The 15000-nt window shown below is 42.9% G+C and overlaps 1 protein-coding gene across 4 annotated transcripts in view; it reads right to left on the bottom strand.

Moving 5' to 3' along the window:
• Nucleotides 1-4727, bottom strand: part of cut (homeobox protein, cut) — a 140648-nt gene extending 135921 nt beyond the window's left edge. For 3 of the 4 annotated variants that reach the window (XM_035874525.2, XM_035874527.2, XM_035874528.2), the window contains exon 1: nucleotides 4374-4727. In XM_035874525.2, the coding sequence (XP_035730418.2) occupies nucleotides 4374-4481 (108 nt within the window). In that variant the 5' untranslated portion in view covers nucleotides 4482-4727. The remainder of the gene's footprint in view (nucleotides 1-4373) is intronic. The other variant, XM_035874526.2, reaches the window with a different exon arrangement.
• Nucleotides 4728-15000: the final 10273 nt, after the last annotated feature.

The raw sequence follows: 15000 nt of genomic DNA, 5'->3' as shown, positions 1-15000 counted from the left end.
GCGGGTATAGGAGAGAGGTAGACGACGAGGAGGAAGAGGAGGAGGAGGAGGAGGATGAGAAGAAGGAGAACGCTAACGAGGAGGTGGTGGTTCACTTCGCTGGAAGTAAAAGAGCCGCGAGCCAGAAAATTGCGCTGCAATCTTCCGCACGTCGGCTCGAGCGGAGCAATGCACTTTGTTCCACGAATGCTAGCCGACGTTAACGTTGAAATGCAACCAAAGTCCCATTATCTTTTTCTTTCTCTCTCTCTCTCTCTCTCTCTCTCTCTCTCTCTCTTGCTATATCTTTCTCTCTTTCTCTCTTACTCTTTTACTCTGTTTCTATACAAGTGGCCTCTCGTTTCACGGCCAATGTCTCTCTCTTCCTCTCTCTCTCTCTTTCGTTGGAGACGCCACAATTTCAAATCCCTCTCTTCGTTCTAATACCACGGTAATTAATTATAGCGAGAGTCTCTATGGTTGTTGTTCGTCAAAGTTCGTTAGACAAGATTCGATTCATCCTAATTCTAGGCTATTTTCTCGCGTGACCACCGACCGAATAAGCCTCAAAACTTTGCTACCTCTCCTACCCATCACCTCTCTCTCTCTCTCTCTCTCTCTCTCTCTCTCTCTCTCTCTCTCTCTCTGGTTCTTCTCCTATCACTATGATTTTACACTATTTGGTATACAATTTAACTAGGTACCTGTCCAGTCGACAAGTCAAAGAGTCGTCCTCGAGGATAAAGTGCTGCGTACGCAACTTTCGTGGCAGGACTTTGTCCGTGACTCCATTTCAAATGATTTTAAGACAAAGTTATACGCGAATCTCGTCGTATGTCGTCATATTTACGGTAATCGTCGCACGTGCGACATAAGAGAGACACATCTAACGTCCGTTTAGAAATTGCGAAGCGCAGGCGCGAGCTCTCTTAGATATACACACAAGCACACACACATTTACACAAAGATGCACGCACGCACGCACGCATAGGCACACACACACACATACACACGGAGAGACGAACACGTTAGAAACATGCACAGACACTGTGACTTCTCGTTTTGCTTTCGGCGTTTTCACTTTCCTTCGAAACGTGTCGGCAAGCTGTACCACTTCATCGATCCTCTCTCTCTCTCTCTCTCTCTCTCTCTCTCTCTCTCTCACTATCACTCTCTCTCTCTCTCTCTCTCTCACCATGCCACTGCTACTACTGCGGGAGAAAGACTATGTAGAATGTAAATACGTTTGGTGTTCGATCCATAAAACTAATAAACTATTTCCCATGAAGGTCGTCGACGAACTAGTTCCATTAAAATGTACCATTTCATCATGAAATTAATTCAATTTAGTCATATATGCCCCAATTAACTCTTTCGACTTTCTTTATCCCGTCGATAAAGAGATTATTCCATAATACTATGTGCGCTTTGGTAATTACTTTTTTCCCCTCTCCCCTTCTTTCTTTCTTTTTTTATTTTTCTCTTTTTTATTATACACAACTAGTATCGTAGAGCAATCCATAGAGAAAATTAAAAAGATAGACAAATAAGATATATATATATATATATATATATATATATATATATATATATATACACAGAGAGAAAGAGAGAGAGAGAGAGAAATGATGAAGGAAAGTTACAACGGATATTACTGATATTGCGGCTAACCGGAGAAACTTCTGGTTATCGAAAAGGTTCCTACGGAACCGGGCGGCGTTCCTACGTCATTAACCCGTAGTCTAATCAATAGACATAATTATGAAACTATGCGCCATTAATAGTCCCGAGGCCGTGCTTGCGCGGCACCGTCATAATATCAGCGTGAGGAAGGACGGAAGACTTGTTCGCGCGTAATTAAGCGGGCATATTTTATTGGAAACAGGTAATTGGGCAATAACGAGGCACTAGCTCTTTCTCTCTCTCTCTCTCTCTCTCTCTCTGGTTTCTTCCTTCCTTCCTTCCTTCCTTCCCTTCCTTGTTTCACCCCTAACGCATCGTATCGTGGAAGGAGAACGTAAACCAATAGAATAACACGAGAGTATCGAAACTTTCTTCTTCGTGAGGGTGAACGTTATCGCTGAGGGGGACTTAACAATCGACAGAGACGTCTCTTGATTTTCCTCCTTGTAAACGTGTCACGAAATAAACGAATTTAATAATAATAATAATAATAATAGTAATAATAATAATAATAGTAATAATAATAATTATTATTATTATAATAATAATACGTAATTTTAGGCCTAAATCAAAAAGATTTATTAGAAATCCGATCAATCACGATTTACCAAGAAAACAAACCTTGCAAACGATACCAGAGATAAAATGTGAACGAGCCACTGGTAGTTACGACATCGGTCAGCTGCTAATTAACGAGCTGACGAACCTCTAACGAGCTAGAATCGCTAGAATCGATTCACTGGGAAATTTGTTGGATCATTTTCCCAAACCATTTTTATCCATTCCCTCATTCCCCCATCTCTCCAATCCAGATATTAACACAGTAATCATTCATTCACAGTCACGTTCACAGATAAGTTTTCTTTCTCCGATTTTCTTTTTCTTTTCTTTCAATTTTTTTTCTTTTATTTATTTATTTTTTTTTTTTTTTCTATTTTGCGAACAATTTTATGATAATCAGGGAGGATGCGAGGAACGTTTGTATTTCCTGTGCCGCTCGTTAACTAACCGAACGTTCCGTAAATGCTTATCTGTTATCGGTCGTGTCGTCACGACCCCTTTGCTCTCTCTCTCTCTCTCTCTCTCTCTCTCTCTCTGTCTTTCTCTTTGTATGTGGGCCACTCTGCCACAAGTCGGTCGAGCCATCCCCAAATCGCTGAACTATCCTCCAAACATCGAGTACCGCACCAAGGGAAACTTCGACGTTAGCAACCCTCGCACACCCTTTCGGACACTCTCTCTCTCTCTCTCTCTCCTCTCTTCTCTTTTCATCTCTATCGCCATCTCCGTTTCTCTCAAGAGTGCTCTTAGATACCGCTCTCTCGACCTCAGAATCGCACCAAGTGGCCCGAGAATCTGACCAACGAGCAATTACTGGGAAGGTGTCGAAAGATTTCGTGCGGCAAGATTTAGCACCTACCGACACACTCACTCGAAATTATTTCACTGCGCAGCAGGAAATTTCTATTTTGGTACTTCTTAACGACGAATGCTAACCCACCAGTGGTGGTGGATCACTCGATTCCGTGACGTTTCGCGAACTCCGTGGATGTAAACGCTTCAAAATGCCCTAACGAAGACACGACTAATGAATCCCCGAAATTGACAGACTTACATTTTACCGTACCAACTGACAATTGTCACGATATATCTCTGTTTCTCTCAACCCCCTTCCCTCTCTCTCTCTCTCTCTTCCTCCCCTTTTCCCTTTAGCTTAGTCTTTTGTGTATCCATGATTTTCCATGAGCTTTTTCACGCTCATCGACAAACCATTTTATCGACGATTTATTCAAAACGAAGAAGGGCTGACAACAAACGATATCCTTGGGACGTGTATGGAATTATCACAATGGACAATACTTTCCCAAGCATATTTATTACGAACGCATCACAGAGGATTTTGGAAGTTGCGGGAAATCGTCTTAAAATATTCAAACGTGTCCCGTATATGCAAGTCGTTGAACGAGAAGAAATATTTGAAAAGCTTTCGCGTTTTTTTTTTGTTTTGTTTTGTTTTTTTTCTTCTCTTTTTTATTTTTTTTTTTTATTTTTTTATTTTTTTTTTTTTTGTTGCTAATACCATCTTAATTTTGAATTAATTAATCGAACGAAAGAATCGATACCAAAACTTTTCTTCTTGTTATTTCTACGATCTATAAAACGCTGTTTCTTTTCTTCAGTTTTTTTTTTTTTTTTTTTTTTTTTTTTTTTTTTTTTTTTAACAATTGCCTAAATTATTTTGGCAATTAGAAGAACAAAAAGGAAAGAAAAAGTCCTTATTTTCACACTCGCGACACGATCCGCAAGCGGATAGACTGCTACGATTTAAACGTTTCACAGGCAGGGAGAAGTGAAACGAGAGGGAGATAAAGAGAGAAAGAGAGAGAGAGAGAGAGAGAGAGAGAGAGAGAGAGAGAGTGGCACGCGCGGCACGGTCGAACCCTCCGGCAACCCTTCGGGATTATCTTACCCCCGCGTTGGACGCGAATCGGCCCACTTCCGGATACTAGCCGAACGGACGTTGGCACGAGGGTCGTTTCGAAGCACGAAATCCGCTCGTTGCTATCACTTTTCGCCTTTATCCCCGCGATTTCGCGTATATATTCACCCCTACCACCCCTTCCTCCTCCTCCTCCTGCTGCTGCTATCCCTCCCCTCCCGGTTAGCTAACCCCATCCGAGAGAAAATAAAATCCAGTGATTCTAGCTTACCTGTTGCCAGAACTGGGCGAGTAAATATATTCGCTCCTTCTTGAAGAGCCAGTCCATGGACTGCATGGCCTGTATATCCAGCGAGTTGGCCTCCGCGGAGGCCTGCATACTGGCCAATGCCACCGAGTTAAGGCTCGCTAATACGGGCTGCTGGAGCGCCGCTGTCACGACGGAGGTATTGCTACCGGCTACCAGATTGGCGTGGTAAACGGTCGCGGCCGGCGCATCCTCTGAACCGCCAGTAGCCAGCAATTGGGCCCCGATCGGCGCAGAAGGCCCCTGGAGCCCCAGTGAAGAAGCCACTTTGACGGCTTCGAACTTCTCCGCCGGGCCCAAAACTCCTCTTCCCCTCGTCCCACCGCCGCCACCACCGTCGCCTTCCGCGCCGCCACCTCCGTCTCTTCTTTTTTCTCTTCCTTTTCCTCCTCCTTCTCCTCTTCTTCCTCCTCCTCCTCCTCCTCCTTTTCCACCGAAAGTTCCCGCGTCGCTGCTTCTCGAGCACGTCGTTTGAATGAACTTTTCCGTCGGTAACGTTTTCTTTACTTTTAACGTCGACGATTAAACTCACCGATCGGTCTTTTTCAAACACTATCGCGCGATCGGGACACACCGACGACGATCGTCCCTGACATCAACGACAATTCACTAATATCATTCGATATCATTTGAGGGGATATTGGATCGCAAACACCACGAAGAAACACTAGTCTTCTCTCTCTCTCTCTCTCTCTCTCTCTCTCTTTCTCACACAGATCCCCTATATATAATTTTCCTACTCTTGATAAAATATTTTTACTTAATAAAAAGTATTCACACTCGTCCACAAGATTATCACGATTATCACCCGGATCGATTGGCTTGATCTAGTCAATCTGCCACAAGGATATTTTCCTTTCACTCGTCGGTCCGATCCTTTCGATGTTTTTCTGTCCACGGTGGTGGGTGGTGGCACACAAGTCATCCGATGGGTGAATATACTTTCTCTCTATATTTCTATCCGATCTCGCGTCAAAGTTACATTTCCGTATATACGGTTCGTCCTCCTCATCGTTACCAACCACCGTGGTCGCGCCAAAATAATTCGAATATATTTCGAATATATCACTCTTGACGATCTATCGTCGTACGTCTATCATGGAGAAGAAGCCGTTAGGGATTCCGTAAAATACAACAACAAAGTGACCGGGATGATGATGATATCCTGTCGTCGTCGTCGTCGTCGTCGTCGTCGTTGTTGTTGTTGTTGTTGTTGTTGTTGTTGTTGTTGTTGTTGTTGTTGTTGTTATTGTTGTTGGTACCGACGTTTCTTCCACTCGACTCGCCACCGTCGTCGTCGTCGTCGTCGTCGTCCACGTAGCGATAAGAACAAATCTCGTCCCGTAGCCGCATCACACGAATGGACCAACGTGAACCTCACTCGCGTCAAACTATTTCCCGTGAACACGATTTCGTTTTACGATTGGGACACCACGGTACACGGGGAAGAGCATTCATCGGACGTGAGACAGTCGATGATGATGATGATAGTGGTGATGATGATGATGACGATGACGACGATGATGTAACTGTTGTAATTGTTGTTGTTGATGACGATAACGATGACGATGATGACGACGATGATGTAGATAATTATGATAACGATGAATTTCAATGATTTCGGACACGTAGAGAAAGCAGGACATTCGAACACTCGAGACTAATAATCTCGTCACTAAAATCGGATCAATTATTATTTTTCTCAAACACCAACACACCGATAATATGTCACGTAATCCGTTCTTCCATCGGACGATTCAACAAACGGAGAGAGGGATCTCTCGGTACTAGGTCGATCAGAATCAACGGGATCGTCTTGTGTCGATGTTCACCGAACGGTGCCCCTCTGCTCCTCGACGATCGTTCCAGGTCTCTCGAGACAAAAGGTAAATCCTTGGATGAGTCCTCTTCTTCTTTCCCCTTCCCTTCCTCTTTGTCTCTTTCTCTCTCTCTCTCTCTCTCTCTCTCTCTCTCTCCACGTTTCGTGCATTCACTCGTAGTCGCGACCGGTCTGCGAACGCCCGTCCGCCGCCGCCGCCGCCACCACCGCCGCCGCTCTCGTCCGGGTGCCTCAAGAAGAGAGAACGAGACCCGTCCTAGCAGGCTCCTAACCTGAAACTAAGAGCTACCGGACGACCGATGCAATGCCTGGAGGAGGTGCAGATACCGTGGTGGGGATATGGGCGGGAGGATGCCTTGGTGGCAGGGGTAGGACGACCCCTCAAACAGCCAATCACCTTTCCAGATTCGTCCCCACTACCATGGCAAAACGCCCGACGACGAAGAGGACGTGCCAGGAGTAGGGATAAGCTGGCCACCGGAGTGGGAGGCCACGGAACGAAGCGGAGGCTGGCTAGGTGGTCCCTACCAGAACGGATCTCATATTTTCAACTACCCGACCGCCCTTTTCCAACCCCTGCCGATCGCCGCCTGCTTCCCTTCTTCTTTCCTTACTCTTTTTCTTCGGATTTCTCCCTATCCCTACCTAACGTTACTTGCTCTGTCTGTCTCCTCTATATATCTATCTCCTTCTCTTACATTCTACTCTACACACAGTTCTCTCGTCTCTATTCGTCTCCCTCTCCCTCTTTATTCCTCTATATCTATATCTCGAACCAGTGTCGCCTTTCTACATCTACTAGTTCTCGTCCTCTCTCTCTCTCTCTCTCGCTCTCTTCATCGAAGCCCTTTGCGACGCGAGCGAGTAAACATCCTTTGTTGGAAAAACACCGTTGAGAAAGCGTCACCATAGCCGCCATAGCTCTCTTGGTATAATCGTTAAAAGTCCACCGATCGTACACGACTGAGATTCTTCTTGAACTTTATTTTCTCCATTATCGCGATATATGTACGCCGATACCTCGTCACTTTTACGGATATTGTACGAATTTATTTAATTAAAAAAATAGTAGAACACTAAGGGAGAGATTAACTCGCCATTACGAAAGAAACTCTTGCGCGATCAAAATGACAGGTAAGATAATGGGATTTAAACGGATAACTTTTTTCGATGTCTACCGAAGGAACTTTACTTCGTAAACTGGGGGCCCTTTTCTCTCTAAGCGAGCTAACACACACGCTAAAGACGTGGCGCCCTCGAGCGAGGATAGACCGCCGCCGTTCATGTCTTTTCACTCCGATTCAAATGATCGTAACGTGTAACGCCGTGACTTTTGAGATCGTGCTAACTATCGCGGATCTTCTTTAACGACCAACCGAAGATTCTCTCACTTACCTAAAACTATGAAATATTGTTAAAGATAAACGAAGTAAAATTTTCACCTCCCTATTACACTTAATCTCACTGAGCTTGGAAAGAAGAAGGACAGAGGTGCAACTATAAGTACGTCGTCCACAGCCTGTTCTCACCACCACGAAATCTGCGATCATCATTATATACATATATATATATATATATATATATATATATATGTATATAATATATATATATATATATATACTTGTGATGATCGATCGAGACACAGATCAAAGTTTCTCTTGCGATAATAATTAAATTAACGTTGGATGGGACATTATATTAAGATCCAATGGTGAATCATATTTAAGGATACGCGTTTAAAAAAGAAAAAAGAATAAAATCACTTAACAATAAGCAGCTCGTGTCACTGGATAATCTTTCTTCAACGTTCTCTTGCGTAGGTAACTTTCGTTTTCGAGCGATCGCCTTTAAGAAATTCACTTTGTGGCCAACACCGGATACGTCGGTAAGACGAGTAAGAGAGAAAGAAAGAGAAAAAGAGAAAGAGAGAGAGAGAGAGAGAGAGAGAGAAAAAAATGAAGAACACAGTTAATTTTTGCATAAACCACCTCTATGTATACGTGACGATCGGTTCAACACGGCACACGCACGCACGTAGTTACGCTCGAACGAACGCGAAGAACCCTTTCTCTTATATTGTGCGCTCGTTTGGTAATATAGCCGATTCCTTTTACCCTTTCGGTCCTTCCTTTCTTTTTCTTGTTTTTTTTTCTTTCTTTCTTTCTTTCTCTTGTTTCTCTTTCTTTCCTTCCTTCTTTTTTCTTCCTTCTCCCACGTACGCTTTAGACATCATAAATAAAAAAAATAGGCTAAGAGAGTATACGCGCGTGCGGATAATAGGTAAGCGCGAAAAAAGGGGGTTTTAGTCGCGTCACAACCCCGCCTTTTACCGTGCTGAACGCACTTCTCGCCGATTAACTTAACGGGCATCGAAACTTCCTGATACCTTTTTCTTTTGAGGGTCGAAAAGTGCTTTCGATTTAAGTTTGCTTCCGGTTAAATATAGAAGGCCCCAGTTTTCTCTCTCTCTCTCTCTCTCTCTCTCTCTCTCTCTCTCTCTCTCTCACTCACTATCTTTTTTTTTTCTTCTTTTTTTCTTTCTTTTAAATAAAACAATACCAATTGATATTTATTTTCATTCTTTCGAAATTGTTATGGTATATGTTTCGTTCGTACGTTCGAAGTACCTTGGAATTTTGTTCAATAAAATTTGCCGTATAATATATTGCTTCAACCAGAGGAAAAATGTTCGATCAATGAAAATTATTAAGTGAACCGAAAATCTGAATGGCGATAATGACATCGAAATCGACGCAGTAATGATCCAGAATTTATGCTCCTTTCTACGGAGGCGCTCTCCGTTAACTTTCTCGGAAGTTACGCGGCCGGAGAACGTAGACGATAATCCTGTGTAACGCGATGGCTCGAGTACCTAACGTTGTTGTTCAGGCGAACGTTAGCGTGGCGAACGCGTTTGGCGCCGGCTAAACTACTCGGCATCGAACTCAGTACAGAACCGCACGTAGTCGATGTTACTGGAGTGGAATCCGTTGATTATGTCTACGATCATCGTCCGAAGTCTTCGCGTTAAACCATTATCCTTGATATCACGCGACTATCGAATCGAATTTATCGAGAATATACCTATTGCAAATTTATCTCTTTTTTCTGTTCTTTTTTTCTTTCTTTTTGTTGTATGCGAAGATAAAATTAAACAAACTGTATATGCACTTTTGGTGTCATTTTAATTTCGTTCAAAAAAAAAAAAAAAAAAAAAAAAGCACAGAAAGAGAAAGAAAGAGAAATCTTTATTTCTGAACACGATTGACTAATAAGAAGGGAAACGACTCCCTTTTTGATTTCGTTTCGACTCGCGAACACATTTCCTTTTTTTTTTTTTTCTATTTTTTTCTTTCTTTTTTTTTCTTTCTTTTTTTTCTTTTTTCTCTCTTTTTTCTCTTTTTTTCTTTTTCTTTTTTTTACTTTTACTCGCGGCTCGCAGATTTTCGCAAAGCGTACACACGGCAAGAGAGTTTATCAGACTCCGACCGCCCACGAAAATACTACACGAGCGTCTGCTTGTCAGCGGGTGCTTTACGATCACCCGGTATAACGCGAGGATTAGTTTGTCAACGCCGAGCAGAGCGCGCACGACGTGCGTGTGAGTGTCGACACGCACGCACACACGTTACCAAAGTCCATGTTCCTCGGCTCGGTGTTGTGTGCATCGGTTGAACACGTTTAACGCGTCTCTATCGCGTCTCTACTACTACTGGGGGTGGGGTGAGGGGGTGGAGGACTCTAGCTCGCTAACACACTCTGGCACACCTTGGAAAATTATTTACGATGTCGCAAAACACAATCGCTCGAAATATTTTACACGTCGATACGTTTGTAGTAAACGGATCGGATATAGTCTGCAAAAAAAGGAAAAAAAAAAAAAAAAACAAAAAAAGAAAAAGAAAGGAGAAAAAAGAAAAGAAAAAAAAAAGTAGAAAAAAGAAAGACGAAGAAAAACAAACTTGGCGAGATCTTCATCGATCTTTCTATTTCGATTAAAATATTTCGATACACGAATAACACGCTCTCATATCGACGACGTATTTGATTTATTGAGTTAAAATTAAAATTAACAAACACGCACTGCACGCACCGGCGTATCGAGGGAATAAATGCGGATCGAGAAGTAACACGGCGAAAAAAGAAGGGATCGTAAACATCTTCTCTGGTTTGCGCAGCGATATAAACGGCATTTCGGTGACGCGAGGGCCCAGACTTCAAACGGATCTTGGAATGCGCTTCTCTTCTCCTCCCTCTCTCTTTCTCTCTTTTTATCCTTCTCTTAGCACGCGAGCATTTAAGAGGAACGAAGACGGAGACACGCGGAGAAAATCGTTTTCGAGAATGATCGCTCGTACACGCTCTTACGTTCGAGAATCGACGTATTAACTTTGCAAAAGTTCAATGATTTTTGGATTGTTTATAACACGACGATAGAATTAAGTTATTCGGCCCTTTAAAATAATTTATTCCAATTAATATATTACTATCTTTCTATCTTTCTATCTTTCTCATTTTCGTTTTCATTCGAGCGAATAGATAGATTCGCGAGTAGAGGAGGCTCGGCGATTGTCCAAAAAGCAGGAACGCGACAAAAAACGAAAGTACAAGAGAGAAAGAGAGAGAGAGGGAAAGATCTTATATATGAGCATGTGTGAATGTGTGTGTGTATGTGTATATATATATATTATGTAGTGCGCGCGTGAGAGTGTGTATGTGTATGCATTACCTCCGCATTTTGCAACGAGCTTCTCTTGCGCGCGTTGAGACAATTTTACTGCTCGTATATACCCGAAGTATGGTCGGTCGGTTCTCGTAATAGTACGACAAGTTAATGCGCCGTCTGATATGCGACGTTGGTCACCGTGTTTTCGATGTACCGTGGAATAACTCACTCGCGACAAATCATTTCTGAGCTTGAATTACCCCTTTACCGGACGCCCTAGTCGATCCCTCGTGATTTTATTTAGACGAAGAAACGACATCCTGTCACGGGCTATCAAAAATTAGATACTCCAAATTTTTTCTTTTTCCCTCCTCAAATAAGTAAGTAAATATATACCTACGTTGAGGTCTTTAAGACGAAATCAATGTTTCCTAAATCGTCGTAATTATCGTTGTAATCGTCATAATCGTAATTGCAGTAATCGTCGTCATCGTTGCCTTGAAAATAAACCAGACATAGTTGTATATATATTTAGGTAGTGCGTTTATCCGAAAATACTCGATTTAGTTTCGTTTCGTTAAACCAGACGACGCATAATAAACCCATAGGGCTATCCGCCTTGAACGTCTTCGTCGCGGAATTTCGCTGCTCGCAGCACAGAGACTCACTTTCTTCGAGCGGTCGCACGCTACTCAATATACCGTACGATGATAAAGGACTCCCTTCTCTTTCTCTCTCTCTTTCTTTCTTTCTTTCTTTCTTTCTTTCTTTCTTTTTCTATCTCACTCACACTCTTTTTACGTCTTCCTCCACTTCCCTTCTCGTCCTCGTAAAGCAACGCGATTCCCTTCGTGCATTTTCCCTTCCCACCCTTCTTTCCTCTCTCTTTCTCTCTCTCTCTCTTTCCTCTTTATCCTACTGATGCGATTGTAACAATATCTTTTGCGCGCACGAAAGATGCGCCTTCTACTTGTGTACTGTTTAAGAGAGCCGGTAAGTTCAAGAGCCGCGCTCAGGGACATTCAGCGACACGTTTCTCCTTCGAACTCGAAGGAGGCGACACGAGAACATCGTCGTCGTCGTCATCGTCGTCCTAGTCGTCCTCGTCTTGTCTGTCGGATATTGTCGAACGAACTGTAAGCGAATTTTTCTTACTCCGGATAAGATATCCAAGAGAGATTTGACCATTCGAGAAACGTCGGAGAACAATTGTGAACTTGATCTCCGTAATATTCCAAGAAGAATTCAACAAAAAAAAAAAAAAAAAAAAAAGAAAAAAAGAAAGGAAAAAAACCAGAAGAAAGAAAGAAAAAAATAAAAGGAACGTATCATTCTCCCCCATTTTCGGAGCTATCTACAATCGCAATTTTTAATATTTTTATTAAAGAAGAAGGAAAAATAAATGTAAAAAAGATAAAATAAAAATGACTTTAATATGTCGTCCAAATTGATAACAACGCAATTATTCTGGAAAGAAAAAAAAAAAAAAAAAAGAAAAAACGAAACATTCTCAATGCGATAGAGAAATAGGATAGCTTAAGAAGAATTCAAGAAGAAGTTGTAAAGATTCACGACGCTCGCGTTTTCCTTTTCGAAAACGCAAACTAACCCGTCCGAGTTTCTTCTCACTCGGGATTATATGCCAGTCAGCTAGACGCTATCACAGAGAGTCTCGAGTTCTCTTCTACTCGGAGTACTTAGCGATTTCTCTCCATCGCTCCATTACGATGCCACGAGGTAAGTTGGTTGACCGTTCGCGATAAAGAAAGTACGTCTTTCGTCGACGACAACGATCATGAATCCGTTGTACCGTCACGTTCGCGTTCCGACTTTTAGATAATCTTTCTTAACCCTTGCACGTGCTCATCCTTGCAAATACATTTATATATTACATATACGTATACATATATACCTATATATTATTTTATTTAATGAAAAATAAATAATAAAATCAAGCAAAAATTCCACGTTTGTTGAACGAACCTGTCTCCCTATCTCTCTTTCTCTCTATCTATCTATCTATCACTCTTTCTCTCTCTTTCATTCTCTTTCCCCGTTTCTCTCAGTACGCGTCAACGATCTCCCCTCGTAAAATCCCCCAAGGTCATTCCCGCGAGTTAGCCTCCATCCACCGAGCGATTCCCGATACTTATTCGCGTTCGACACGAGCTGCTTACATTCGTGTATACGAAGTGCATCTCAAAGAGAAACTTTTTTTTCCGTCACTGATAACGATCTATATGCATACATACATACATATATATATATATATATATATATATATATATATATATATAGAGGTACCTATACACTTATATATATATATATACGTACGTACATACATACATACATATATATCACATTGGCACAAGCACAAATCTTGGAGACAATCACCTTGACGCGATGCACTTTTCTTCTTATTGTATTTCTCTTCTCCACCCTTTTCTTCGGACTTCCTAGTTAGTAGTCTTCCATGTTAGAGATGATCGGCCTTCCACGAGAAAGTTCCGGACTCGTTGGTGCATCCGACGAAACTCAGCAGTACGAAATAGCGGAGAAGAGGAAGTAGAGAAGAAGAACCGAGGTGGAGGAGGAACGAAATGGAGGTGGATGAGGAGAAGGTAAAAGAAGAAAAAAAAGAAGATGACGATGATGATGAAGAGAAGAAGAGAAGCAGGAGGAAGAAGTAGAAGAAGAGGAGGAGAAGGAGGAGGAGGAGGAGGAGAAAGAGGAGAGAGCGCGCACGAGGAGACAGGAGGGAGGCGGGGGGGTGGGGTTGTAGGTCGAGAGTACTCGCGCGTACGTGTGCTCGGTAGCAGCACGCTCCTGCCTGACTCGTCTCTGTTCTCGACGTTATCCTCGTCGTCCTCGTCGTCCTCGTCGTCTTTTCTTTCTTCTTCTTCTTCTTTCTTCCGAGAGCGGTTCCGTGTGAAAAAGAATGGACCGCCGAGTATATCGCGTCGTCCTCTCGTCTCGTGCCACTAGTACTACCGATACTACTACTCTCGCCGATAATCGTTTTGATGACGATGATGACGGTAGTGCTGCTACTGGTGGTGGTGGTGGTGGTGGTGGTGGTGGTGGTGGTGGTGGTGGTGGTGATGTTATTGTTGTTGGTGGTAGTGGTAGTAGTGGTGATGGTGTTCTTGATAATGATGATGATGATCGTGATGATGATGATGGTGTTGTCGGTGGTGATTTTGTTGGTAGTGGTAGTGACAATAGTAGCCGTGTTAGTTCACGTCGACTTCCTTCCGTCCTTCTGTCGTCCTCTCTTTCCATCCACGCACCGCACTCTCCACCGTTCGTCCCGTCTGCGTGAACGATGATCCTACTGGGCCTGTGTTCTGCCCGAGACTAACTCGAACGCTCGGCTCCTGCAGCCCTCACAGTCATCCCTCCAGCCACGCACTTTTCTACCCCGTCGAAACTATTGTCCCACGTTCGTAGAACGTTTCCACGGTCTTCTTAACTATTTTTATCCGCTCGACTATTTCCTTCCAATTAACGTTCATTCCTTATTTCTTTTTCAATGTCATATCAGTTCACGGTGAGATAAAACAAACGAGGAATGAACAAAATTTGATCTCTTACGGGTATCGAATTTGGACTAAAGTTTATCAGGCTGGCGACGAGGGACAGCTACGGCGCAGGCCGTACGGTGGCGCCTCTTCACGGTAAAACGCTGAAACCTGGCCGATGGAACGCGAGGGTGACTACCCCTCCACCGTTCTCTCCACCACCCCTACTATCTCTCTTCGACCACGAGGACATGGAACGCGCTACGTCGGGGGATGGTGCGCACCGTGTATATCAGGTATCGGAAATATCGGTGACTTCAACGGGCTGATCGGAAAGAAGGGTTCCCGCCATCGGAGATATACGCGTTCGTGAAATTTTAAATATATAAGGAAACTTGACGAATTCAATGCACCACACCAGATCTTTTTCCTTCTCTTTTCTAATCGCATGAAAATTTTGGATTATTGATCGACGATATCCCAATGAGTTTTATTCAATTATCTTGCATTAATCGAAAGAAATAATATATACCTTTTTTTTTGAACTCATCTTCTAGTTCCATT

The sequence above is a fragment of the Vespa mandarinia genome, chromosome 18 (assembly GCF_050613455.1).
Source record: "Vespa mandarinia isolate Hongniang chromosome 18, ASM5061345v1, whole genome shotgun sequence".
Taxonomy (NCBI): Eukaryota; Metazoa; Arthropoda; class Insecta; order Hymenoptera; family Vespidae; genus Vespa; species Vespa mandarinia.
Note: the sequence above shows the minus strand (reverse complement) of the source record. Positions and strands in the feature narration are given on the sequence as shown.